Source organism: Ursus maritimus, unplaced genomic scaffold (assembly GCF_017311325.1).
Source record: "Ursus maritimus isolate PB19 unplaced genomic scaffold, ASM1731132v1 scaffold_2, whole genome shotgun sequence".
Taxonomy (NCBI): Eukaryota; Metazoa; Chordata; class Mammalia; order Carnivora; family Ursidae; genus Ursus; species Ursus maritimus.
Genome location: NW_024424452.1, coordinates 99823615 through 99850906, shown reverse-complemented (window position 1 = coordinate 99850906; position 27292 = coordinate 99823615). Strand labels below are relative to the sequence as shown.

The window sequence follows — 27292 nt, the reverse complement described above, 5'->3', positions numbered from 1 at the left end:
CTTTGGTTCCAGCTACTACTTATTTATTGCTTTACGGACATGTGGCTGACATTGAATTATAAAACATTTAAAGTTGTATATTGGGTGAGCTGACATACACCTATGATATGACAGAAGCACATGTATATATACACATGTGCAAATCAGAAGACTTTCACCTGCACTGAAGAACTTAAGCTTCAGAAACCTTCCCACGTGCAGGCACTTTCTTGGCTCTCCACAGATCCAAGCAATTGTACACAGAAGGTCTGTGTTTATAAAATGTGCAAAAGAGAAGATACGTATACATTCTCTTTCATCAAGAGCTTCCTAAACTGTGTCAGCTCCAGGAGGCACAAGGCTGGGCTCTAACCTCTGCTGCAAGTGATCACTGACCTGGGTTAGCAAGCAAACTTGTAAGAAGTTTTTGCAACTGCAAAGGTATCAGACAAAATAATGCCACTTTTTTTCTCAAGGCTTAAAAGTAAAGTAAGTAAGGTGCTAAGGAGTGGGAAACCAAGACCTTTTGGAATATCAGGAGACTGGAGAATTCTAACAGATAAAACACTCATTGCTATGAGCAGGGTTATTAATTCTGCTATGACATATTCATGCTCATCTAGACTTTCATAGATAAATCCCTGGATTTGTTTTATAATTCAAACCCTGCCCACTGCTCTGCATCAGGCAGAGAGAAGCAGTAGAAAGATCATAGCTTGGATATTTTGTTGTTACTATGGAAAAAAAGCTGAAAACGTTTTTAGAAGAACAGCAAAGATAACTGAAGGATTGGAGCTAATGCTTAGAAAGAATTTTATCCTCATTAAAAAGGACTATGGAGGAAAACAAACCAGGCCTATGTCCAGGCACCCAAACTTTGGGTCAAATTCTTCTATAGAATCCATACCGAAGTATGAAAAATACTTTTAAAGGTAGCATTCTACACCTTTACCGCAAGGGGTCCGAAGTCCCCCTCTTCCTTCAGCTCAGAGCCAATCTTAGAACAAAAAAGTCATGTGGGGCAAGCACTGAATGTTCTCATCCATTAATTTCCCTGTATGCCACTCAGACTGAATTTGCAACCTGGTTGGTATGGTCAGCATAGGGATCCATTTTTTTTTAAGATTTTATTTATTTATATGAGAGAGAGCATGAGCAGGAGGAGGGGCAGAAGGAGAGCAAGAAGCGGACTCTGTGCGGAGCAGGGAGCCCGACGGCGGTGTGTGGGGGGGGGGGGCCTCAATCCCAGGGCTCTGGGATCATGACCGAGTAGAAGGCAGACATTTAACCAACGGAACCAACCAGGTGGCCCTAGTGATCCAGTCTTAAGACTCTTCTATCTTGGGGCCCCCTGGGTGGCTCAGTTGGTTAAGTGTACGACTCTTGGTTTTGGCTCAGGTCATGATCTCAGGGTTGTTGAGATATGGCCCCGCACTGGGCTCTGCACTGGGCATGGAGCCTGCTTCAGATTCTCTCTCCCTCTCTCTCTGCCCTCCCCTTCCTCCAGCTCCTGCGCTCGCTTGCTCTCTCTAAAACAAAACAGAACAGAACAAGACTCCTCTGTCTAAATTATGAAAAAAGTTTGGATCTCTTAATGACAGAATATTTTTAGGTTTTCATGAGGCACCTACTCAACAAGTAATTAAATAAAAAGTTAGGATCAAGTGGAGAGTAACCTCATGCTCTGACTGTACGGACAGACCCAGAGGGAGTGACAATACTGCACAAGAAAGGGTTAAGTTGTATGTAAGACAATGTCTTGACTGCTGTTAAACTCTGAAATAGACTGGAGAGGATGGTAGAGAATCCCTCCCTTTCAGAAGAGCTCGAATTCTTAAGTGCACAGGGTGGTTTAGCTGTGTGCTCGTGAATAAAAAGAGGGATCAGAATAAACCAGTAATTCCCAAAGAGGACATCGAAGGACCAACTCTGGCTTCTGAAACTATGTCTTCAGGGAGCTTTCTAGAAAATTTGCAGTCCTTGCTATTAGAGATTATGGTTCCCCTTCTCAATAAATGGCTCTCAACAGCTTAAGCCAAAAACTTGTCTTGTCTCATTCTTTTCTCTCAAAGCCCTTTTTGGCACCTTCTGTCAGCTTTACTTCAACATATATCCTGAATCTGTCCACTTCTCCCTATCTCCACTATCATGCCCTGATCTAAGCCACCACACTAGCCCTCCTCACTTGCTGGATCTCCTTCCTCCTTTCAACCCATTTTCCACCTGTAGCCAGAGCAAGATTTTTATAATGAGGATTTGATGCAGTCACTCCATTGCTTAAAATCCTACTATAGTTTCCTGTTCCAAACAGAATAAAATCTAAGCCCTACATGAGCTGGACCATGCAAAATCTTTCTACTTAGCAAGACCCACTTTCCCCCCCTCAATCATGAATTTCTATGCTCACTGGCTTTCTTCAGGTTTCTTGAAAACACCAAGCTAGTTTCTACCTCAGGGCTGTTGCACTTGCTGTTCCTGTACCTGGATTTCTGTATCTCCAGATTTAGCAAGACTACTTCTTTACTGCCATTGAGATTTTAGCTCAAGTATCAGCTCTTCATGTCACTTCTCTGATACCAAGAGCTCCCTCCCTCCCTATACCCTACTCACTCTTTTATGCTATCAGTTCTCATTATTTTTATTGGCTTGTTTATCACCTGCTTCCTTTCCATGAGAGTGTGAGCACTAATAAAAGCAGTACCCTTGTTGATCCTGCTCAGTACAGTATCCCCTGGTCTGGAACACGACTGGGCACAGAGTGGGTATTTAATGAACGTATGCTGAATGAAGGAAGGAATCATTCATCAGGTTGGAGCTAGAACCTAGAACAAGTGTTTCAAAAGCTCATGTGTAATCACTTTAGGTACACTGGGCTAGACAACCCCCCTTCAATATATACAATAAACTGGAAGGCTGATTTGATGCCATTAAATCAATGATGAAGACTAAAGAGCAATAGATCAGTCTGAGGTTAACTTTCCGTTTTAAAAACATCCTGGTCAAAAAATATGTGCTACTGAAGAAATATTAAAATATCATGTTTATTTAGGGGCGCCTGGGTGGCACAGGGGTTGGGCGTCTGCCTTCGGCTCAGGGCGTGATCCCAGCGTTATGGGATCGAGCCCCACATCAGGCTCCTCTGCTATGAGCCTGCTTCTTCCTCTCCCACTCCTCCTGCTTGTGTTCCCTCTCTCGCTGGCTGTCTCTATCTCTGTCAAATAAATAAATAAAATCTTTAAAAAAAATAAAAATAAAAAAATAAAATATCATGTTTATTTAAACATGAAACAAGGGGGCGCCTGGGTGGCTCAGTTGTTGGGCGTCTGCCTTCAGCTCAGGGCGTGATCCCAGGGTCCTGGGATCGAGCCCCACATCGGGCTCTTCCACTGGGAGCCTGCTTCTTCCTCTCCCACTCCCCCTGCCTGTGTTCCCTCTCTCGCTGGCTGTCTCTCTCTCCATCAAATAAATAAATAAAATCTTTAAAAAAAAAAAAAAACCATGAAACAAGGACCAAGACCTCAAATACATACATGTCACCAATAACGGAAATTTACACAGAGGCAAAAGGCCACCTTGAAAGAAAAACAAACATAATTAAGTATGTTAAAGGTATTAACCATATACCTTCTTTGCAACAAGGACAAAATTCAAAGAATACCTTTTAGACAATATTGGAATGGACTACCAGCTAAATGCTGGGAAACAAAGGAAAATCTGTACCGAAACTGGAATCATGAAATAACACAGTACACATATGGCCCGCAGTCACTATGGTCTATTTCCAATCCCTCTGGGGCTCCTGTACTTAACCTCCCATGATGGCTTCCCTTGCCTTGAATAAAATCCATACATAAGGACCTCGTGTAAGGGCCCCTGCTCACCTAGCTGTAGGTGGTCTAGCTGCACCTGTCACTTCCTCAGCTATAGGAATTATCCGCAGCTCCCCAGAAGCATAATGCCAATGCCTCTGATTTTGCATAAGCTGTTCTCTGCTGGTAACGCCTCCCTGAAGCTCTCCCTCCCACTTACTCCTCTGGTTCACAGCTCCTGCTCAACCCTCAAGACTCCCCTTAGATGTTACCTCCCCCCTCCTCAGACCATACCCCACCCCTGCCCCACGCTGGATTAGGTGCCCTCCAAAGAGCTTGCACTACATTCTGGGCAAAGCTCTCTCCATTTCAGTCATTACTGGACTAAGGCCATGTTTCTCAAGGATCGGCTTGTCATCTGTGAGAATTAACTTCTATTTTTCAGTTCAAATAGAATCTTAAACATGGGTGTGAGCACAGTCAGGATCCTTGGCGTGCCCATCACAAGTACCTGCACAAGATTTCCAGGGCAGGGCTGGCCACTGTATTTTACTGCTGCATTCATGCCAGTGAGTTCTACTTCAATGGAGGCAAGTGCCCGGAGTGCTTAATATGTAACAAGTGAGGACTGCTTTTGTTTTTATCTCTAGCAATTCAGCAGAGACTGACACACAGTAGGGGCTCACTAAATGTTTGAAGAATGAGCTAGTGAACAAATGAATTAATGAATGTAAAAAAAACGAATCTAACCTAATCCTAAATCACAACAAATGATTCGTGCCAGAGGTGTTTTAGGGGCAGCTGGAGTGTGATTCAACCCTAAAGAGAAATGCTACATCCTGATGAAATGCAGACATAGTGTGTTTAGATGCTTTTCAAAAGCTACAACCTCAGTTGCACCCATCCAAATATATGCCTGCAATGAAGTTATGTTTTCAAGATTGCGACATTTCATTGATAAAACCATAAAAGTAATTCTCAATGGTCAAATAAGACTCCTTCAAAAACACTCATAACCATGAATCCCAATACATGAGTGCAAAATATGAATGCTTTTAAAGCAAGTTATTCCCCACAAAAATGAACCAGAGCTACGGTTTTCACTCTAAGTATCTGACATGATTTGAACCTAATTGTAAACAGCAATGTTATTGTGCCCAAGGATCCAGAATGGTTTTTTCTCCAAAGCTGGAGCAAGAATCAATTAAAATATATAATAACGTGTTAACTAGCTAATACAGCAGTTAACATTAAGGGGCATTTCGGGCTTCTGAGTTCTTAGCAGCAGACCTGTTCTTTCATTCACTCTGTAAGATCTATAATTGAAAGAATACCATGAGAGACGCCTTTCATCAGCTCCCTGAGTTACATTTCCCACTTTGATAACTGTACAAGGAAAATCTAAGGCGCTTCAAGCTACCCAATTACATCTGATTAGCTAGTGAAAATAATATAACAGCTTTTCATCACCCAAAGGAAAACTTTTGAAGAATTCTATTGCCAACGCTTTTGCACAAACACTAAATCTATATCATTATTTTACAAGGGGAAATGTAGTATTTAGTTGGTTTTTTTTTTTTTAATTAGGCAACAAGCAAAGAAAGCCTCTTATTCATCACCATCTTAGATCAAAAACGCACTACTGTGATGATCGGATGTGTGGTAAAGAAGCATTTGTAGTGATTTCAGAGTAGGCAGGATACAGTGGTCAAAATAGAACAACGGGTCTTAGAATGAGCCAACATTTCAGAGAACACGGCTAAAAACAGGATATGCCCTCAAAATTCTGTGATATACACACAAGTGCCAGGGAGAACCACTTGGGTGTGTGTAATTATTTTCTAGCAAACGAATGTGGGTGTGTCTGTATAAAATCAGTAACACGAATTAAAAATCATTTAAAACATCATTATGAGGATTGTCATAGTACCAAAAATATATATTTAATGTTGCTTAAATGTATATGTGTTGCCTTTCCGACTGAGGAGTTTGTCTCCCTCTCAGTCTTGAGCACGTTAACTCAACATGTACCCTGTGCTTTTACTGCGTCTCATTCCCATAAAAATATGCTTTTAGTTTAAATGAAATAATTATCCTGCTCTCCCAGGTAAAATCTTCTGTAAACAGGGTATTTAGAAATGTGATAGTCAATTCACAGGAGGTGGTCTTGCTGTAGACTTGAAAAACCAATACTATGAACCATTGATGAAAGGCCAGTTACGCGGACGCTCCCAAAATGAAAGACAGAGGCTAATGCCTTTAAAGGCACTGGCGTGAGGTTACGTTCTGCCTTTGCAATGCCCTTATTGCACAATAAAGGACAGACTTTGGACCTATTGGCCAATTATTCTACCTGTCATGTAAAGAACAAGCATTCTTACAGAATTAGAAGCTGGATCAAGTTTGGTTGTAAAGTTAATCCTGAATGTTGTGTAATCCTAGTGATGTTTCTAAATATTCAAGATAATGTGGTTTTCTTTCAGTTTTCTGAGAGAAATGAACAGCAGCGGGACCCCATCGTCCTATCGACTTTCAGATCGCACATCGTTTTTGGCTATTCCTTTAGAGTACAGCACGTATGAAGAATTCACAGACTTGGCATGGCAGGTCAAAAGCATTGCCTTTGAGGCTGATTTCCAAGGAGGAAGTGAAAAGTGAGGAAAACATTGGTAACCAGCTGCGGGATGGTGTGGAGATTTGGCTCAAACAACTGAAGTAGAACTGCCTTGCCAGGCACAGAAACCCTCACTACTACTTGACAAGGAGAATTTTCAAGATGTCTTTGACAGTTACAGGGGATTCATACATACTCCCTTTGCTGAGCCTACAGCCATAGTGTTCTCTTTGTTGTTGTTGTTGTTGTTGTTGTTGTTGTTGTTGTTGTTTTAAGACTTTATTTGACAAAGAGAGAGAGACAGCCAGCGAGAGAGGGAACACAAGCAGGGGGAGTGAGAGAGGAAGCAGCAGGCTCCCAGTGGAGGAGCCCGATGTGGGGCTCGATCCCAGAACACCAGGATGACACCCTGAGCCGAAGGCAGACGCGTAACGACTGAGCCACCCAGGTGCCCGCATAGTGTTCTCTTTGGACCGTGAAAGCTGACCTGCTACCCCCAACAGCAAACGCCACTGTGTGGAAGTCACCTTGCACCATGGAAGGACCAGACAGACGTTCTACCTACTATCATTGAATACACCCCATTCCTAGAGCCTATCTACCCAACTACTACTCTTGCTCTCTCTATCCATCCTTGGACCTCCGGAGTTCAGACTGCCCTCCCTGCTCCACAATTCACTTGAAGGGAAAAGGGAGATACAGTCCAGAACAGGGGGTTAGCAACCATGTGGTCCCTGAACCACAGTGTTGTACAAAGTACAGTAGTCCCCCCTTAACCATGGTTTTGCCTTCCCCAGTGTGAACCACGTCAGGATGCCTATGCCATTCCCCTCACTGCATTTCATGACGTAGGCATCTTATCATCTCACATCATCACAATAAGAATGGTGACTACAGTACGATAAGAGATCATGAGAGACCACAGTCACATAACTTTCATTACAGTATATTGTTATAGTTGTTCTTTTACTATTAGTTGTTGTTAATCTCTTACTGTGCCTAATTTATAAATTAAACTTTATCATAGGGATGGATGTGTATGTAGGAAAAGAATAGTATATTTAGGGCTCAGTACTATCTGCAGTTTCAGGCATCCACTGGGGGTCTCAAAACGTATCCCCTGTGGATAAGGCGGGGGGGGGGGCACTACCATAATGTCTACAGGCACCTTTGAAGAGCCAGGGCCTAAGAGAAGGAAGAAAAATAAATTGGGTAAGAAAAGAGAAAGGGAGGGCGCCTGGGCGGCTCAGTCAGTTTAACGTCTACCTTTGGCTCAGATCATGAACCCGGAATTCCCAGGATCAAGCCCCGTGTGGGACTCCCTGCTCAGCGGAGAATCTTCTTCTCCCTCTCCCTCTCCCTCTGCCCTTCCCCCTGTTTGTGCTCTCTCTTGCTCACTCTCCCTCTCAAATAAATGTGTAAGATCTTTAAAAAAAGAGAAAGGGAGTCTGGGAAGAAAGAATAGGAGAGGTTGAAGTGGAGGGGAATGGAGAACAAAGAAATGGACACAGAAGGTAAGAGTGTCTCCAGAGAGGCTGGCCAGAGCCACTGGCAGCCAGGGCTTAGCCCGGTGTCTGGAGAACACAGAAGTGCAGACGGAATTAGGTTTTCAGTATCAGTCACTCAAGAAAGACCCAGCTGCTGGAATGGCTGAGGCACCGTGCGTCATTGTTCCTGAGTGTGGGTGGTGTTCTTGGGTTAGAGATTAATGTCTTTAAAGTGAAGAATAGCTTAAATGCCCAATTTCTATGCAGCCATTCTGCAAATGGATGTTGAGCCCTCCAAGATTTGTATGATCTACTTCCCAAGCCGGAGAAGAATAAGTCAGAGCTCAGTCATTCTTCACTTATCTTGGAAAATAAAAAGACCTATTTTACCTCATAGGTTCAGAGGGCAAAGTCCTTCAAAAGTGTGTTAAGGGGTGTCACACATGAGTCATGTTTTCGGAGCTTTTTTACCCATTACCTGACTGTGTCTGACAGTGGCTACCGCACATGCAGAGAGGGACCTGGGGGGCTTGGGGACTGAGGGGGCTTCACCTCCCCAACAATGAGGAACTAACACTGGCAGACTCTCCTTAAGACCTGTGGGCAGTGTGTGTGCCCTGCCGGGCAAGTCCAAGTAACGCAGTAAGCAGGGACCCCTCAGGGGTCTCCGCAAACAGGTATGGAGCTGCTTCCAAGAAGACAGACTAACGAAACTGCTTCTAGTAATGACGCAGGAGGAGCTGGGGCTGGACACTGGAGGGGTGAGGGTGGGGTGGGGAAGGCCTACCCAGGTATTCCCCAGTTGGCAGCACCACACTGCTGTGGCCTGCCTCATTCTACACCCCCTCCAGTCACAGTCAGGTCTCACAAACGAAGGCTCAGAGGCTCTGGAAGAGGTCTCTGCAGCCAATGGCACCCCTGACCCCCTTCTGATACTGAGGTACTGAACTGTTCAGTACTTTCATTCCTACAATGTCCTCCTCTGATTAAAAAAAAGGGGGGGAGGAAGGAAGGAAGGAAGGAAGGAAGGGAGGGAGGGAGGGAGGGAGGGAGGGAAGGAAGTGAGGGAGTGCCTGGATGGGTCCGTTGGTGGATCATGTGACTCTTCATCTTGGGATTGTGAGTTCGAGCCCCACGTCAGGTGTAGAGATTACTTTAAAAATAAAATCTTAAAAAAAGAGAGAGAGAGAAAGAAAAAGAATTTACATATCTTCGGGCCAATTTAAGATACTGTTCTGTGCAGTTTAAGGGTAACAGAGGTCCTTTAAGAGCTATTGTAATGTAGGATACAAATATGGGCACAGCGATAATGGCAACAATCATAAGATACTTTATAGTTTACCAAAGACTTCCATTAAACATTTTTAGGTTTTTTTACTTTTTTTTTAGAGAAAGAGAGCATGCAAGTCGGGGGGGTTGGTGGGCAGAGGGAGTGGGTGGGAGAGAATCTTAAACAGGCTCCTGGCCCAGCACAGAGCCCAATGTGGGACTCAATATCACAACCCTGAGATCATGACATGAGCTGAAATCAAGAGTCAGACGTTTAACGGACTGAGCTACCCAGGCACCCCTTCATTTTCTGCTTTAATGATAGCATTACTCCTACTAACTATGTGACTTGGGGCAGGTCAGATGTATCCTCATCTGCACACAGGGAATAATCATGCCTACTGCACAGGGATTAGTTAAATGAGAGAACACATGTAAAGCACTTAACAATTGTCTGAGTCATAATAATGCTCAATAAATGGCAGCTATTATTATCCTCCATTGTCCAAACCCTGTAGTCAAGGAAAAATGGAAGTGTTTTCTGTGACCTTGAGTCTTCCCTAAACTCTCACCTGTTAATGCTACCCCAAGTTCTGGATGTAAATTACCTCCCCAGAATTTTTAGATGTCTTTGTTTTTTCCTATCTTTCTCATCGCTGCTCCTTGGAAACCAAACCGATTCAAGTACCTTCATTAATTTTGCTGGTACTAACAGATTAACTGACTGCAGAAATTGGTTGGTTAAAAAAGGAGGTGGTGGGTGTGTGGGTGGCTCCCCTGGTTAAGCATCTGACTCTTGATTTCGACTCAGGTCATGGTATCTGGGCTGTGAGATCAAGCCCCACATCAGACTCCGTGTGGGGTGTGGAACCTGCTTATGATTCTCTTTTTCCCTCTCCCTCTGCCCCTCTCCCCCCAAAATAAAAAAAAGAAAAAGAAAAAGGTGGCAGTAAATATTTACTAACTAATCAAGTAACTCAGTGTTTCTGTGGGCCACTGAGACCCCAAGCATGACACAGGTTGGACGGACATATCCTCCGTAAAAAACATACTGTGTGATACAACAGTCCGAGTCTTTACCTAAACTCTCTCACCCAAGGGAGACCTTATACTATGCTCAGTTCATAGGGTTATCCTAAGGATCAAACCAGAAAATGGCCCAGAAGCACCCAGTCCTACAGCCGGCAAATAGCGAACACCCAGTAAAAGGGACTTCTCCCCTTCACCATCTGACCCGGAGCACAGCAAAGAAGTGTCCATTTTCTTCCTATTCTCATTGTTCACATTGAAACACCTGATGATGGCCAAGCCAGTTAAACATGGATTTCTTGGGTGTGGCTGGCTATTCTCATGCTCTCCCCGTGATTGTAGGAGATAACGAATAGATTAATAGGAACAGGAAGCTTATCGGTGTGTGAACAGGCCAAAGCCAGTATGAAGCTACGATCATCACTACTAACACCCCAACCGAATATCCTGGCTTCCCATGGAGGGTATGTTTGCATGGAAACTACCAGCACACCACCACACTGAAACCAAGCTTCAGGAAGTCAGCGTCTACACTGAGTCTGCAGTTTATAAATGTATACTCACAGAATAAAGCAAAGTTAATACTTTTAAAAAGTAACTACAAACTGGGGCCCCTGGCTGCTTCAGTCAATAGAGCATGTGACTCTTGATCTCAGGGTCGTAAGTTCGAGCCCCATGTTGGGTGTAGAGCTTACTTTAAAAAAAAAAAAAAAAAAGGAACCACAAACTATAAGGACAGAAACAAGGATTGATGGGCACTGGGTAGAGAGAGGCCTTGACTGTGAAGGAGCACAGGAGAATCTGGGGAGGTGATAGTTTATTTTATATTTGTACACTAAAGAGTGAGTTTAGGGGATAGAAATTATGCCTTAATAAAAAGAACTAGCACAGAGCAGTTTCAAGGTGCCTGGTGTACTTTCAGGACATCCCTGTAAAGAAAGGAGGGTAAAGAATGTATGTCTCTGTGGTCAGGTGGGCATTCTCAGCTGCCCACTGAAGAGCTAGCCATAGCAGTAACAGGTGTCGACTGAGAAGAGCGGACTCATCCAGTGGATAGTGAACAAGAAGGTTAAAATAACGGATTCCTTAACTGAAAACAGACATGCATGCAGTCGCGCATGTATGAACAAGTCAGGCCAGGATAACAGAAATCTCAACAGCATCAACCAGACCGGGTCTGCCTGGAAGAAATGACGGAAGCAGATATCTGCACCGGAAGAGACCTGAGAGGCCACCAAGTCAAACTTGCCAACTCTCTCCAAATTCACAAGGTCGGAAGAAAAGTTCCAAGCCCACCTCTGGTGGAAGGAAGAGAAGCTGGTTTTCTCATGTCCTTGCAAACCTATGTGGGACAGATTTATTTTATCCTGGTATCTTGTGATGAGTAACTGATACAGTGATAAATGTTTTAATTCACCTTCAGATAGAAAAAAACCTCTCTCTTCTGGAGTGGAAATCACTCTGAAGTTTGTTTCCTGCTATCATCTCCTTCCAGAGTAACCATTTTGCATCCAGAGCACTGAAAACATGGGTACATAACGTTGCTGACTGTAACTCTGGGAAACCATGTGAGCATGTGGGGGGGATGCTGGGACTGGACAGGTGAATGTGGGGAGACACCATGCAGGCTCTTCCTCTACCCTCTGCCCCTCCCCTAACACACACACACACACACACACACACACACACACAAGGGCTAAGTAAGCTTCCTAAAGAATATAGCTTAAAACTGGGGTGGAACCAATTAAATCTCAGACTATAAACCTGTATTGCTTAGGAGAGGTGAACAAAGGCTTGGGAAAAAAGATCTAGAATGTTCAAAATAAATAAAAAAAACTCTGCTCAGAAAACTGCTATGATGGACCAGAGAAAAAGGAAGGTTTAATCCTACCCCAGCCTCCACACTTTAGTCAAAACCGCGCTTAGAAACTGGCTTTGGCATGGATAAATTCCTTTGGCACAAACTCCCTGAGTCTCTGAGACCTATTTTCCACAGAAATGCTAGTTACGTGTTTCAGTCAGGATTAATTTAGATTTTTTTTATTCCTACATGTATCAGAATCATTCATCGAGGGGAAGTTCTTCTATATCCATTCCCAGAATCCTCTTAAGACATCTGGTCTCATTAGAAGATCAAATAGATCTTCCAGATTCATTAGTTATTCAACAAAGTGGGAATTAGTTTCTCACTGTCTTGTGTTTGTGAGATGTTTAAGACACAGATGAGAGAAAAATAACAAAGAAAACGTACAATCTTCTTGACTCACAAAGACAGGTCTTTCAGCAGTGTGAGGAGGTCTTGAATTTGCTCTTAATTTCGAAGAACACAAGGAAAAAAGTCAAGAATATCATAAAACAGATTTGGTTTAAAGATCAGAAGGTGCATGGGATTTACGGTATGACCTCAGAAAACACTTCTAATACTTCTATGATTAGTGTCTCATCTATCACCTGATTGCAATCTTGTGTTCTCTTCCTGTGTCTTTTCACAAACATACATAAAAAGGAACCCACGCTGAATATGCCGTGCAAGAAGTAGAACACAAGATGCAATTGTGTTCAGCCATTTTTACTGCTGAGCACAACCCGTATAATTGCTGCTGGACCAGACTCTCCCAGAGAGCACACCCTATGTAGAGGGGAAGGTATGAAGGAATGTTCCGGACACGCTTTCAAGGCTCAGAAGTGCTAGCTGGTAGATCCACTCTACTGAATGATACCCCAGTGGCCTGAAAGAATTATTGTAGCTTTCTAAAGTGACTCATTCACTCCCAGGGGGTCGTCTGGGCTCAGAGAAAATCTGTCTCACTGATTATTAGTGATTTAGTAATTGGATGGTAGTGATGGACTTCTGATAACCTAGAGATTTGCTTTAGCTTCCCCGGCAGAGACCTGTGTTTTCAGAGTCAAAGGTTACACTGCCTATTTGTGTGTGTGTCTTGGGGGTGGGGACAGGGGCTGGACAAAGTACTGCTTTTCTGAACCTGTATCTGCCAGTCCCAATTCTGACATTTAGTAGCTGTTATCATCTCGAGCAAATCCCAATTTCACTCCTGCCTCAGTTTCTTCCTATGTAAAAGCAAGAGGTGGGTCAAATGATCTCTACCATGTCTTCAAATTCTGGACAATCTGGTTTCTAGGCATGGAATATCTTCTGGTGCATAGGTGCTGTTTTGAAAGCTACTGGTTTCACAGTATTAATTTCATCATTCTCATGCCAGTATTTTGGATTGGAATTAGCACTGTCCCTTTCAGGCGTGCAGAAAAACAAAACAGCTCATGTATGTGTCCTGCATCCCTTCTTCCCTAATCATCTTCCAGCTCTGAAACTGCACGGTTTCTACGAGTATACTGTCTGTTGTTTGTTTGCTGTTTATGCTGTTACATGAACTGTGAGGTTGGGAGTTGTAAGTCCCTCTTTCTCATTACAATATTTTGAATAGGAACCAGAGTCTCTTTTTTGCACCTTGTAGCCATGTAGAAAAGCAAAACAACCCACCAAATTCCCTCTGGCCTTTCTGTTCCCTTAAACAGTAAATGAATGAAATCTGTATTCTCTCCTTTTATACATGGTAGAGAGTGTAACTTGTCCTGGGATAGTGAGCAAGGGGTCATTTGCAAAACTGCCTTATTATCCTATTACTCTCCGGGAACAAATATGTGACTTTTCATCTTGGGGTCACAGAGGCATAAGCAATCTGCCTGGTATCACTTGTTGGGTAATTTGTCGTGAAGTTAACAAGAAAAAAAACAAAGGCTTAAAGGGGAGCACTGATCTTCCCAAATGACTATTTATTTATTTTTAAAGATTTTATTTATTTATTTGAGAGAGAGAGGGAGGGAGAGAGAGCACGAGGCAGGGGAGGGTCAGAGGGAGAAGCAGACTCCCTGCATAGCAGGGAACCCCCAAGGCAGGACCGATCCAGGGACTCAGGGATCATGACCTGAGCTGAAGGCAGTCGCTTAACCAACTGAGCCACCCAGGCATCCCCAAATGACTATTTAAAAATCACAACTTCTGCAGGAAGATAAGGTGAGGACTAGGCCGTAGGTTTCGGGGATGTGTTGGAGGCCACGCCAGAGGAAAGAGGCCTTTTCAGGACTTGCACTTAGCAATGCCAGGTAGGCAACGCCCCATGGATGGCCTACAAAACCTTCCCTAGAGAAATGTTTCTTGAACTGCAGGTCATGTTATCATTAGTGGGTCATGTAATCAGTGGATAATGTCCGGAAATTTTTAAAAACATTAAGTAAATTAAACTAAAGCAGAATAGAGTAGAAAATATCAGACTGTACGGCATGGAGAAGGTCGTGTAATGCCTAGTCAACTGTGGTTCGTTGTGTGTGTGTGTGTGTGCGTGTGTGTGTGTGTGTGTGTGTGTGTGTGTCTGTGGCAGAGACAGAGAGATCTGTTTTGGTACACCAGGTTCCAGTGTAAAATATATTCTTAGTGCAGGTCGTAGTTTAAAACCTTGAAAGCCACTGCTCTGGAGAAATACATGACAATGCACATGTCTCAATGTTGGCTTCCAACAACTCGCTCTATTTTGTGACAAATTTATAAACAAAAGGAAAAGGAATTCTTCCAAATGTGAACAGTTATCTTCTAACTCTACATTTAAACTGCCCCTAAGTTATTCTAAATTCTACTTTGTCTTTCTTCCTGGGGGCACTTCCTACTCCTTATAAGCGCCCCCACCAATGTTTGTACTTTCTTTCCCTTTCCTTTTTTCAAAGCATCTTCTCATGAAAGACTGCTAAATGCATTAAACAACAGTATAAATGACTGATAATGCTTTAATATGCCCCATTCCCAAAGGATTATATTTTAGCCAAATATGAAATCTCACACCCTATAAAAGAATCTTGTAGAATTTAGCTGCAGGGGGAGGAAAAGAGAAATTTGGAGAGGAAGCGCACTTTCCTAGCCCTCTTAAAATCCTACCTGTGGCTGTGCATAGTCCCTTCATAATGTTTCTTTTTTGACATGTAAATGATATGCATGATCTTCCCCTGTGGGTTTGTGAAATACAACTTCAGCTGTTTTTTTAAAATAGATATTTATGAAACTGTCTTATCATAAAATCTTTGAAAGGAAATACTTTTTGTCTTATTCAACTTTGTATTCATCTTACACCCAATTTTACGTCCTCAATTAGTAGTAGTTATGACTGCTTATTATAGAATTGCACTGCTCTATAACGTATGTGGTAATATTGTTTCCCAATGTCAAACTAGGAAGAAAGCACAACCGCTTGCTTTTATGCTGAATATCAGATAGCATTATGTAAAGCCTCCACACACTTGTTATAAAACTACAATAATAGCAATTTTAAAAGAACACTAATTTATTGAGTATAAAATGTATGCCAGGCTCCCAGTCCTAGATGTTTTGCCCACATACTCTCATTTCTTCCTTGCAAAACCTCTTCAATGAAAGTATTATTATGCCCTCCATACCCCCCCACAGATGGGAAAACTAAGCCTAGAGATTCACATCCCGCCTACGAAGACACAGTCCTTAAGTCATAGCAAAGCTCAAACTCAAAGTGAGCCCATCTCCCTGCAAAGGTCAGCCATGCCTTCCTGGCTTTTACATTTCTTAACGTTGTATCTAAAACTATCGTTTTCATTTTCATTTCAAATACCTTACGGGGTCTGAAGGACAAAGCTGTGAGTGTAAGAACACCAGGAAGCTTGCTTTGTTTTTGTTTTCCATGAAAAATGCTGTGACTATCACAGAGTGGTTACATACCTAGAAAATATCTGGCCTGACTGTGCTAACTCATCGCATTCTGCTTGTCCTCTGCATTTAGTATCTATCTCCACTTTCAGCCTCTTTAATGGAGACAGAAAGCACAAGAGAGTGAAGAGCTGGATACGTCAACAGTCTTAACACCCTGGTAGTAGCATTCTATCAACTTCTTTGGATCTGTTCAGACAACTTTTTTGTTTCCCTGTACAAATCGCAGTGCTTCATAGAGACTGCTACGAAAAGCACTATCTTCCATGTGCACACAGCCTTCACATTCCCTGGTCTATCTACACAGATCGTTTTCAACAGCCACCCTTTACATTAAAAGTCTGCTTTGTACTGTCCTTCTCTCAAAGAGTTGTAAATCTCCTCTGGAAGTCCTAGGTGTTCAGAAGCCACGGATCTTTAGCTGCCATGTCTACCCCCATGACAGTAAAAGAAGAAACTGATTTTGCAACAGATATACTGAGAAATCAAATCCAGGATTCACCTTTGCTCTTAAAACAGAGAATGAAACTGACTACCAAACGCACTTCGGTAGCTACTCTTGGATTCCAAACTTCAGTATCACTTTCCGGTATTAATTCAGTCTTAAGTTTCAGGAAATAAAATAATTATGTAGTTAAACAGAGATCCTTATACAAACAGGTACTGTGTTTACAATGTACCAATCCATTAAAATCAACGACAGACATAGATGATGAGAACTAAAACCCGAGCCAAGTAGACCAGCACTCACCATCTGCCCAATCCCCATCCAATGACAGTAAACATCCTATTGGAATCTGCTCCAAAAACAAAGGCTTTACCAACCTAATGTCAAAGTAAACAGGTAGTAAATACCTATCTGACACTACTAGCCAGTGGTATCATTTTCATTCTTTAGGATCTAAACACAACTAAACGTTGGCATTTTTTTCTTTTAAATTGGCACCATAATAATAGTTTTTTACTTGGTAATTTTTTAAAAGTTCATGAGGTGCTGGTTCACACTGACTTATATTTTCTTGCCATAAACCATCCGAGTTAAAGGGAGTTAAATAGACATTCTACTATTCAGAAAACAAAAAAACCAAACAACAAAAAAAACAAATTTCCTATACTTTACATGAAATGCATCCCCCCACCAAACTAAGAGCTACGCAGAATAAAAGCCCCATCAAATTAAGCTGTGATAGTCCTGAAGTCAAAGTCATGAAATTCTTCTATTCTGTAAATCATACAAAGAAGATAAGTAAGGAAAACATATTCTCAACACCAAGAATGTATTAATTAGGAACAGAGTTAGGTCTCTCTTGAAAGGGGGATTGTAAGTTGTAATAGCTAATGACATACCTTAAGTTCTCTGAAGAAGATACTACTCCTGGCCCACTCAACAATGGAGAAGAGGGTCTGATCAGCCATTTTGCACATAAGCCCAAACGTGCTCAGCTTTTCGTGCTTGCTTCGGTTAGCTTGCTCTTGCTGCAAATAGGCCATGATTTTGGCCTGGACTTGAGGCTCATCTGGCTCACACTTCAGAAGTTCCAGAATCAGATGTGGGATGCTTGCTGGGGAGCTCGTCTGGTAACTATCCATGTAGGAATAGCCCATGATCGACTCTGGTGAGCTGGTGTAGGGGTCGGGGTACTCGGACTTGATGGCCCGGCTGGGAAAGTGACTGTATGTTTGGTAACCTTGCAGGCTGCCGTGAGGTGGCATTGTCATGCTAATGGGGGATGTTACAAAGGGACTTCTGTCATAGTCTGTAGGAGGCAAGGCAGCGTGGTTCAGAGGTAGGCCTTTGGAGGCAGAATGGATGTTCTGAATTGCAGAAGAGATGGTAAGCTCAGAGGGCATTGCTTGGATCACCTGAGACATGGCTTCTAGCTTAAGTCCATTGGCTCGGATGAGGGCTTTTTTCTGCTGCTTTAGAGCCCTGTCTCTCTTGTACATTGGCCCAAATTTATTCCTTCCCCCGCGCATTCGGTCAGCCCTTACCGCTGTGGGGAAATAAAAAAAAAAAAAAAGGAGTAAGGGTATAAATAAGATGCAAATGATTAGCATTCTCTGTATCTCCAGGTCTCTAGAAATGTCGAAAGTTGACCAGAAGTGTTAGGTGTGTGGTTGCTTTCATTACAACAGCCCACAAAGATAGCCCCTCCCCCCAAAAGCCATTTTTGAATTCTTTCCTCTTTTAAGTGTTTGTCATTAAAAAAATATTTTGGATGCATAGGGACATATTAACCCTTTGGTAGACAGTGAGGATTTCATAATTTTTGCTACACACAGGGGATACTACAGATTGCTAGGAAATAGTATCAGTTTCTATTACGCCAGTTATGTCAGAACGCTCTTTATGGTAACCCAAACTGCTAAGAGGAAAAATAAAAAATCAACCCGTTTCTGGATTAAATTGTGAATATTTTCCCTTAGACTATCTTCCTCCCTCAAAGCCATTTTGATTAATTTGCTGCAAAAGGGCTGGGTACATGCTCTTCCTGGAGAATCATTTTCACCGGGACCTGAGAAGCACACATCACATAACCACCAGTTACTGTTGTGAATTTAAGCAGAACTGGACATAATTAAAGCAAATTCATTTCAGAAGCTGTCAAGACAGTCCACCATCACAGTGCTGTGTGGACTCTGGGACCATGTCTAATAAGTGAGTTAGCAGTTGTCTCCAAGCCCATAGTGTCCAATGGCAATTAGACAGAAACCAGAGACCTCTGACAGCTTCTGACATGTTGAAATTGCTGGAGGTTAAGTTTTTGAGCTTTTTATCTTAGGATTAGTATAGCATTAAACATTTATTATGAATGCTAGGTATCTAGAATATTGCACAAGTTTTTCATCTGGATGATAATTTATTGACTATTCCACTTTTTCATATCACTGTTTGTTATGCCCCACGAGTGACTTACAGTTAACAATACTTTTTAAGGTAAAGAAATGCAACCTTTTCCTTTCATTAAAAAAAAAAGAAGAAATCAAATGACATCATATGGAACCACAACATTTACTTGTGTGTGTGTGCTTTGTTTTTTTAAGTGGGCTCCATGCCCAACATGGGACTTGAACTCAAGACCCCCGAGATCAAGCAGGGCATGCTCTACCGACTGAGCCAGCCGGACGTCCCACCACATTTACTCTTTGACATTTTATCTTTTGAGTCTCATACTATAGTATGCATCTCCCACAATATTTTGCTGTTTGGAAAATAATAAAGTGATTGTAATAAATTAGTGAGCATTTTTTTTCTTGATCTCTTTCTCAATCTCTTAAGAGCAATACAGAGTGGCAGCCGGGTGGCTCAGTCTGTTAAGCGTCTGCCTTCAGGTCCTGGGACTGAGCTCCAGGGCCATTCTCTGCTCAGCAGGGAGACTGCTTCTCCCTCTCTCCCTACCCCTACTCATGCTGGCAGGCTCTCTCTCTCTCTGAATACATAAAACCTTAAAAAATAAATAAAATAAAAGCAATACAGAGTTAACAGTTCTAATGATAACCCAAGTGGTACTTCTACTGGGAAAGAGTCTATTAACAATTCACTGCTTTATCTGAAATCTTTTGAGTATTTCTATGAAGTCTGAGTGCCACATCACAGGAAAGCTTCACATACAACTAGCCTGTGCTTCACTGATCAACTAAAATGCACTCGTATTTCGCACGTAACAGTCATGTATCCCTTATTACTTTATTTGCACTATAGTTAATCTGTGGAAAGTCAGTAGGCTTGAGGCTAAGTAACAGCAACACACCATAATAGTCCATGAACTACAGACTCTTTCCAGCAGTCACATAGAACTTTCCTCCCTGCCAATCTGTACATTGTTAAGTAGCAGTTCCACTCTCACAACCTAAAGTTTTAACATGGCTTTTGGGGAACCACTATCTTATTCCTGTCAAACCAATGCCACTGATTTAATAGTTCAGTACTTTTCACATTTCCTACTTTTCAAGTTCATTTCGTAGCCTTTGTCATTATCTTAAAAAAAAGAAACGTGCTTTCCCACACTATCAAAAATGATACTCTACACGAGAAATGCCACTGCACAATTACAGGCTTTCACTCTTCCTCAGGAGTCATGAACTTAATAGTAACAATTGTGACAAGTAAACAGTTTAGAAGATTAAAATCAGACTTTGGCTAGAGCATCCTGATTTCAAAACTTAAAAGTATTTTTTTTTAATTTTTGCAAATTTTTAAAACTTTTTCTCAGTTGAATCACTTTAGTCTTGTTTCATCTAACCTGGCCTCTTTAGCATCAAATCCATCTGCTCCCAAACTAAAAAAAAAAAAAAAGGTGGGGGGAGGGAAACTCTGATATTTAAATTTTTTCGTAGATTTCACCAGTGTTTAAATGATACTCAGACTTCTCTGCTGACAAAACATAATAAAAGATCTTACATTATTGTCCATGTTGTTAAAAGACTAGGAAAATAATGTTACCATACTGTAAGTACAATATTGTTTTAAATCTTTTGTCCTTGGAGAGTTCTAACAGGCAGTAGTCTTTGGAAGAAACTTACCTTCTAGCTTCATTCCAACACTTAGACATTTTTGAAATCGACAGTAAGGACAACGCTTTCTCTGTGTTTTATCAATTTGGCAGTTCTGGTTTTCTATACATGTGTACCTTTTATTATTTTGGACTGTTCGCTTAAAAAATCCCTACAAGACAGAGAAAATGGTGAGGCATATTAAAAATCTAACACCCGTATCTTCCATTGTTTCATTTTAAGGAAATCACCAATAAATCTTTTCATTGAACCAATGAGCCCTTCCGTGGTTCTGTGGTTTGTTTCACATTTTAACAAGATCAACCCTCCAAACAGCACTGGGCCAAAGTGGAGCTTTTTCTAGCACTTGAGTTATATTCCTAGAATTACATCAAATCTCGAGGAGATTTGGATACACACCATTTCATCGTAAGAGTCAGAGAAAAATACATTCTATATTGACCAGTATTAAAAAAAAAAAAGTCTGTTTTCTTATTAACCTCATATTCCAGCTAAAGTACTCATGGAGATCTGCACTATTTGCAAGCAGTCTGACAGAATTTTGGTGGCAAACTATGGTAAAATAACAGTGGAAAAACTGAACAGCAAAACACCCCAGATTTTTTACAAATGTCAGCACTAGATAGTTATGAGCAAAAGGATTTAAAGAGTAAAATGGGGAAGTGTTCATAAGTCCATTGGAATACATTCAAGCTGGGGAACTCTGTTTAAAAAAAAAAAAAAGGTGAAACTTCTGGAAAAGAAAAGCATGTATAGCAGAGAGCTGAAATTTAGCACAGGGTGTTCTTCTTATATTGCACCCAAAAGAATTCATTAAAAACAAATTTTGTAGCTTCATAATACAATAACAGCTTTACCAGGATGGTATATTCTTTATGTTTACTCTACTAACCATAAAGTGAAACAATCTTACTTTGTTACAGAGAATGAAAGGATTTTTCTGGCAGTGGTTTAAGTATTTGTAACTGAGCTTTCTACTTTAAAAAATGTTGAAAAATAGCGAGTATCAAGTTGACTGGGAATATATTAAAAAGGTCTGAGATAAATTCTTGATGTATGGTTGAGATTATTGGTAACAATATAGTACATTTTACATATTAAAACTTCTTGCATTTAAATAGGTCATGTAATTCATTTATGAAAGCCACACTTACTATAAACTGAGATGTGGTTTCTTATTCTTTATGATATAAATTTCAAAAAATCTTAAACATTGTTTTTGAAATAAATCAGGATAAAATCACGCAGTTGAGAATTTAGACTTTTATCTGTGGATAAAAAATGTTTAGACTTGCAGCCCAGAATACTCCAAAGTTAAAATATATTTGGGAAATACTTTGTCATGCTCCCTCTCAAGAACAACGATGCTTTAAATATATGTAAGTCAAGCAAAATCAATATTTAGGACTGTTAGAAACAGAAGTCTTTCTACAGATACATCACTTTACTACAATAAAATATTTTAAAGCCATGAGACTGGCAAAGTTTTCTAAACAGCATAAATTTTTTTTTGCCTTTGGAATGAAATCGAACACATATTTCAAAAGAATCATCTCCCTAAGACTAACTCTTTCTCTCATTTTTAATTGAGTCCAAAAAAGACAGTCTAAACTTAGCTTTAAAAAGTAATCCAATGGTTTATTTTGGTTTTGAACCTTATATTTGTCAGGTAGCAATGTGGAAGCAAACCTTGCAGCTTTCACAGGTGAGGAGCCCATAATGGTATCCAGACACTTTATCTCCACACACCGGACAGAGCTCTTCAAGATCTTCATCATAAGAGTAATTCACCATTTTAAACTGAGACACTGAAACAAAAGAAATGTATATACATAGCTAATTAATTCACTAGGTCGGTTTTAATCCTGCAGTGAAAAGCATTTTGGTAATTGGTGGGCAAATATCACAGGTAAGATAGATATATATTTTTTATCCAGGTGTACTGAAGAACTATTTTTATACAATGAAAGTAAAAGATCTTTTGGACTCAACGAGCATGCGCTTCCTATTTTTTAACTTAAGAAGAATTCCAACTTCTTTTGTTAAGAATTTTAAACCCACCACTGTTGAACACATATCTCATAACTGCAAGGCAGCAAATCAGAAGAGAAACATGAATGGCAGAAAGTAACAATTTAGAACTTCTTTTAAACCTCCTAAAGTTAAGATCCAAAAAACCGTCCCCTTTTGCCTAGGAGCAAACACATTCTCCCACTCTTGAACTAAGTTTGCTGCAAGTCCACCTCGCTCAGCGGGAGAGCAACACCGATTTGCAAACACTTGACGGAAAACCTGAAGCCCCAGAACCCTGCTTCTCAGGAGCAGCCCCACTTGAACAACAGCCTGCTTGCTCCCTACGTTCAAAACTGGTCGGTTAATTGAAACGTTCAGCTCCATATCGACGGGACTCCTGTTCTGGATACTTTCATCTCTTCACATTCGAAAATCCCCTGTAAAAATAGAGAAGGAAGAGAGGAAGGACGCCGGGAAGAGAGAGAGAAAAAGGAAAAGATACACACGAGGGTTTGGTTTCGTCGCAAAGTATTAAAGTCCTGTGACAAACTTCACATGTTTCCGATAATCAGTACAAAATATAAACACCTCGAGATCGCTCTGCTAAAGTTAAACAGAAATCAGGCCGTGGCTCCGCGCGGCTCACTGCGGGGATCGAGTAACTGCCTTCCGCCGGACGCAGCCCCGCGAAGGCGCCTTTGCAGCTAAAAGATGGATAAACTATGCACAGGAAGGACAGTGGCCAGGAGACCCCAGATAATACCTGATCTAGTCCCTTCCTGAGACTCACGCGGGGTCAGGTCTCGGAGGGCGAACGCAACGCGTACCTGCGGTAAGGGGCAGGTCCGCGCAGCCCGGCCACCAACCGTAGCCCTCCCGGGCACCTTCCTGTGAAACCCCGGGGTGCACTACTCGCCTCTCGCCCCTTGCTCGGCTACGCACAGGCGGCTACACACAGGCGAACTAACGCAGAGTCGAGTTTAAGTTAATCAGTGGCATTTGCAGGGGGCGGGGCGGGGGGGGGATGGGGAAACGGTGGCCGGACAGAAGTTTCCTCTGATTTGTTTACCAAAAAGGAAAGAGAGAAATAGCCCCCACAGCATCCCCAAAGTTCCCGCCACTCCATCACCATAATGTGGCCTCTCCACCAATGACTCGTTCTTTTTCTTTATTCTTTTTAAAATAAAGTTTTGTGTTTTTGTTTTTTCTTTATGGATTCTGCAGGCCTCCGGAAAGGGCCGTGGGGAGGTGAGGTCACTTGCACCACTTCGAGGCTGAGGACGGAGAACCGACCCACAGAGTTTGACACCCCTCTTCTCGAGGCTTAAACCTGGTCTGGGGCTTAAACCCCAGTGAGTTAGCCAGAGTTTGGGGATAGGGGGTGGGGTCCTGGTGAAAGATGTTCCGGTAGAGGCAGGCGCTTGGGCTCGGTAAAATAGAAGGAAAGGAGATGCTGAGCGCAGTCCTCCAGCGGTGCCAACCTTAGAAGTCCGCGCTTGGGTTTTGGGAAGCTGAGGGTTTGGGGGAACTGAGGATTCGAGAAGTTCGTTTATAGCCCCATCTCTCCCCAAACTAGTAGTATTGCTTTGTGGAGTGTTTCAGGGACGGGAAACACTGTACTTTATTGTTTTTACTCTCCCAACAAGTCAAGTCTAAACTTCGCACCTAAGAAGCACAGCGAGGCAAACGTTTGCAGGAGGATTCGGTGCCCACCTCGGGGATACAATCCCAAAAGGACCGGGCTGGGGGTGGGGACCCTCTTGGACAAAGACAGTCCGTGTAGGTAGAGTTGCCGCTGTGCAAGACCCGGGCATCTTCCAGTTTCCCAGGTGCTGTACCCAAGTAGGCGTTTGAAGAACGGAATCCGTTAGGTCAAAGAAGTCCCTGTCTTAAGGAAGTAAAGAGGACGGTGGGGCCTTGTAAAGCTAGGCCAGCAGAGAGGCACGCGGATAAACTCCCCCTAAAGTTGAACGCGCTGTGCTGTCCCGAAAGCCGAAGGCGGGTCCCCTTTCTGATCGGACTAGGGTGACTAGGGCGCGTCCCCGGCTGAGACCAGAGCAAGCACGGTAATGGGGTCTCTGATCCCAGCGACTCCCCTCGAGGTGTAGGCCGCGTGGCCTAGGGGAAGTCGTCCCCTGGCCGTTCCCAGGCTGTTTTCGAACCCGGAGCTGAGCGAGCGGCCGGCGAATTCTCCTGAGCCCTGGGCACAACGGAGGGCTAACTTTCTGCTTTGGGGCAGTAGGTCGTGTCAAGAACGTCCCTCCCCAACAGTAGAAGGAAAATATTACAGTGCCATTTCCCTCCCATTTCCCCCGCCCCCTGAACCCTTATTTTGCCTCCCCTACTTCTTGATCCAGCGTTTCTCTGAGCGTCTTTTCCCGAGTCTCAGAAACGCACGCGCCGGAACGAGCAGCAGAAACTTTCCTTTCGGAACCAAGATCACACTGGCCTTAGGGGCGCCCAAAGGGTAGTCCCTCTACGCAGCTGGAGGCGGATGGTTCCGAGATCCGGCTCCCGGCGCCCGGGTCCCCCACGTCCCCACTTCGCGGGAATGCAAGGTGCGGGCGAGAATCCCTCTTTGGGCCAACCGGGTTCCTCCAGCAGCCAACTCTCAAGTTAGTCTCAGGGGCCGTCGCCCCCAGGGGACTTACACAGCCCTTCCTGGAGGCTTGGAGAGACCCCAGGATCACAGAGAAGTAAGCGACCCCACAGGCGTAACACACTTCTTGCCGCCACCCCCTTTCCGACCCCAGCCCAGCTGGGCGACGTCAGGGCCCTCGGGGCCGAGCGCTGCAGGCGCGCCGCCTATCCCGCACCGCGGCGTGCACCAACCCCAAACTCTGCTCGGACTCTGCTCTCAACACCTCCCCGGCCCTTTCAAGTTCGCTCAAGGGGATGGCAGGAAGCGTTCCGGGATCACAGGCCCGCCTGCCCGCACATCCTGCGCGCTGGAAGGGGCGAGGATGGAAGAGCACCGGTGACTTTTCCTAGCATTGTTCCCTCCCCGGCCCAGGGCAACTGCGATAAACTTCTGAAGGGTTCATCATACATAGTCGCTGTTTTGGAATGCGGCAAAAAAAACAGCCAGCAGAGTTTGCTTTTTTTGTTGTCAGCAATCAAGAGGTGGGAAAACAAATAGGACTTCCATACTCCCAGCTCTCGGACTGAAGTAGAGGCATTAAACTAAGCCGCTGCCCCCCTCCCTCGGCAATACCCGTGCAGAGGATGGGGTTGGGGTAACTTTGGATCTCCAGTTCTGCCTGCAGTTCTGAAGTTATCCAAATTACAACCGGCTCCCAGTGTCCGCATGGGCTTTTGGGGGTGCCCACAGGCATTCTAACGCCGCTAAGACAAGCTTTTCCGGAGTCATCTTCTCTTTCTGTAGTTGACTTTGCTAGGCAGGGTGTTTTCCCTCCACACAGGAGCACTGATTAAAGTTCCCACCGATTCAATGACTGAGGACCTGCTCCGGTTTCCAGTGATGCACTCCATTTCTTAGAATGATCTTTTTATTCTGAAGTATCTTTAGCCTGAAACTGCCCCCCCTCGGGTTGCCATAGAGCTGGAAGCCTCTCTTCTTAATTAGAAGCGGCCAATTAGGCATTGCTTGGAAAACCTCCGCCCCGCATTGTTCAAGAGCCATAAACTTTTATGCCTGTCCCCGGGGTGGGGGCCTGCCGCCCCAGCGCTGCCCCAACAGCCCAGCGGCCGCGAGAGCCCAGCCCGGCAGCTCCAGTGCCCGCGCGGGGTGGGCGGCTGAAGCCCGCAGGGCGAGCCCCGGGGTAGTGTGGCCGCGGGAGCCCGAGCGCCGCGCAGCGCCTCCTTACCTTGCATGTTTTCCGGCATCTGCCCCTGTTCCCCATGCGATCGAGCCAGTCCCAGGGCTTCCGTCTCCACTTTGGGCAGCATGACAAGGCGGCCGCGGGCGGGGATAGGGGGTCCGTGTCCGTCCGGAAGCCCAGCACCTGGACACGGGCAGCACAGATTCAACTCCGGCGGAAAAAAGGGAGGGGCGACTGGGGTGCTGGCTCACCCACCCGCTCGCAGGAGCGTGCCTCCGCCTCCTCCCGGGGCCGCCGGTCAGGACCCCTGAGCCCCGTCCAGTCTCGCAACTCCGGAGCCGCCCCCCAAGCCGCTGGGAGGAGATGGCGGGCTACGAGATGCGGTGAAGACTGCGTCCCGGCGCCTCGGTTTGGCTCGGCGAGGGCGGAGGCGGCGGCGGTGGCGAGGGCGCAGCTGCCCGGGGCGCGGATCCGTCTGCGGCCGAGCTCCGGGCGGGCAGCGGAGGCGGCCGCGGAGCTGCTGCTGCCGCCGCGGCGGTGCCGCTGCCGCTGCTCCCGGACAGCTCGGACTTCTACCCCTCCCTCCACGCGCCCTCTGGCTCAGGATCGCCAGGGGTCTCTCTCTCGCCTCACTTCTCTCTCTCCTCTCCGCCCCTTCCCCCGTCTCAGCTTCCCTCTCGCTCACTATCACAAGTGTGGAGTTGTGAAGTTCCAACCTCCCTCTCCTGCCTCTCGTTTAGTCCTCCCGCGTGTCCGAGAGCAGTCCTTCCAGCCCCGAGGGTGACGGTGCTGGCAAGGTAAAGGGGAAGATGAGGAGGAGAGGGGAGGTAAGTAAGACGGGGGTAAGGGGAAGGCTGGGATGAGGGGTGCTGACAGTGAATGGGGACGCGGGTTCCGGACTCGGTCGGACACCAGCCGCCAGCCAATGAGGATGAGGCGCATGCTCCAGTCCCCTCGCCTGCCCCAACCTCACCACCCCGCCTTAACCCCCTCCCACGCCACCCTGACCTGGGGCGGGGGATGTGAATGCTGCTGGGTCTTCCAGCTAGTGA

General features: G+C 44.2%; 1 protein-coding gene across 3 annotated transcripts in view; it reads right to left on the bottom strand.

Moving 5' to 3' along the window:
• Positions 1-27292, bottom strand: part of NR5A2 (nuclear receptor subfamily 5 group A member 2) — a 139240-nt gene that overhangs the window by 96646 nt on the left and 15302 nt on the right. The window contains exons 1-4 of one of the 3 annotated variants that reach the window (XM_040636420.1): positions 26286-26448; positions 22135-22253; positions 20455-20596; positions 17278-17924 (exon numbers count right to left, since the gene is read on the bottom strand). In XM_040636420.1, the coding sequence (XP_040492354.1) occupies positions 17278-17924; positions 20455-20596; positions 22135-22253; positions 26286-26367 (990 nt within the window). In that variant the 5' untranslated portion in view covers positions 26368-26448. Of the gene's footprint in view, positions 1-17277; positions 17925-20454; positions 20597-22134; positions 22254-23285; positions 23376-26285; positions 26449-27292 lie in introns of those variants that run through there. The other 2 variants (XM_008685098.1, XM_040636421.1) reach the window with 2 other exon arrangements.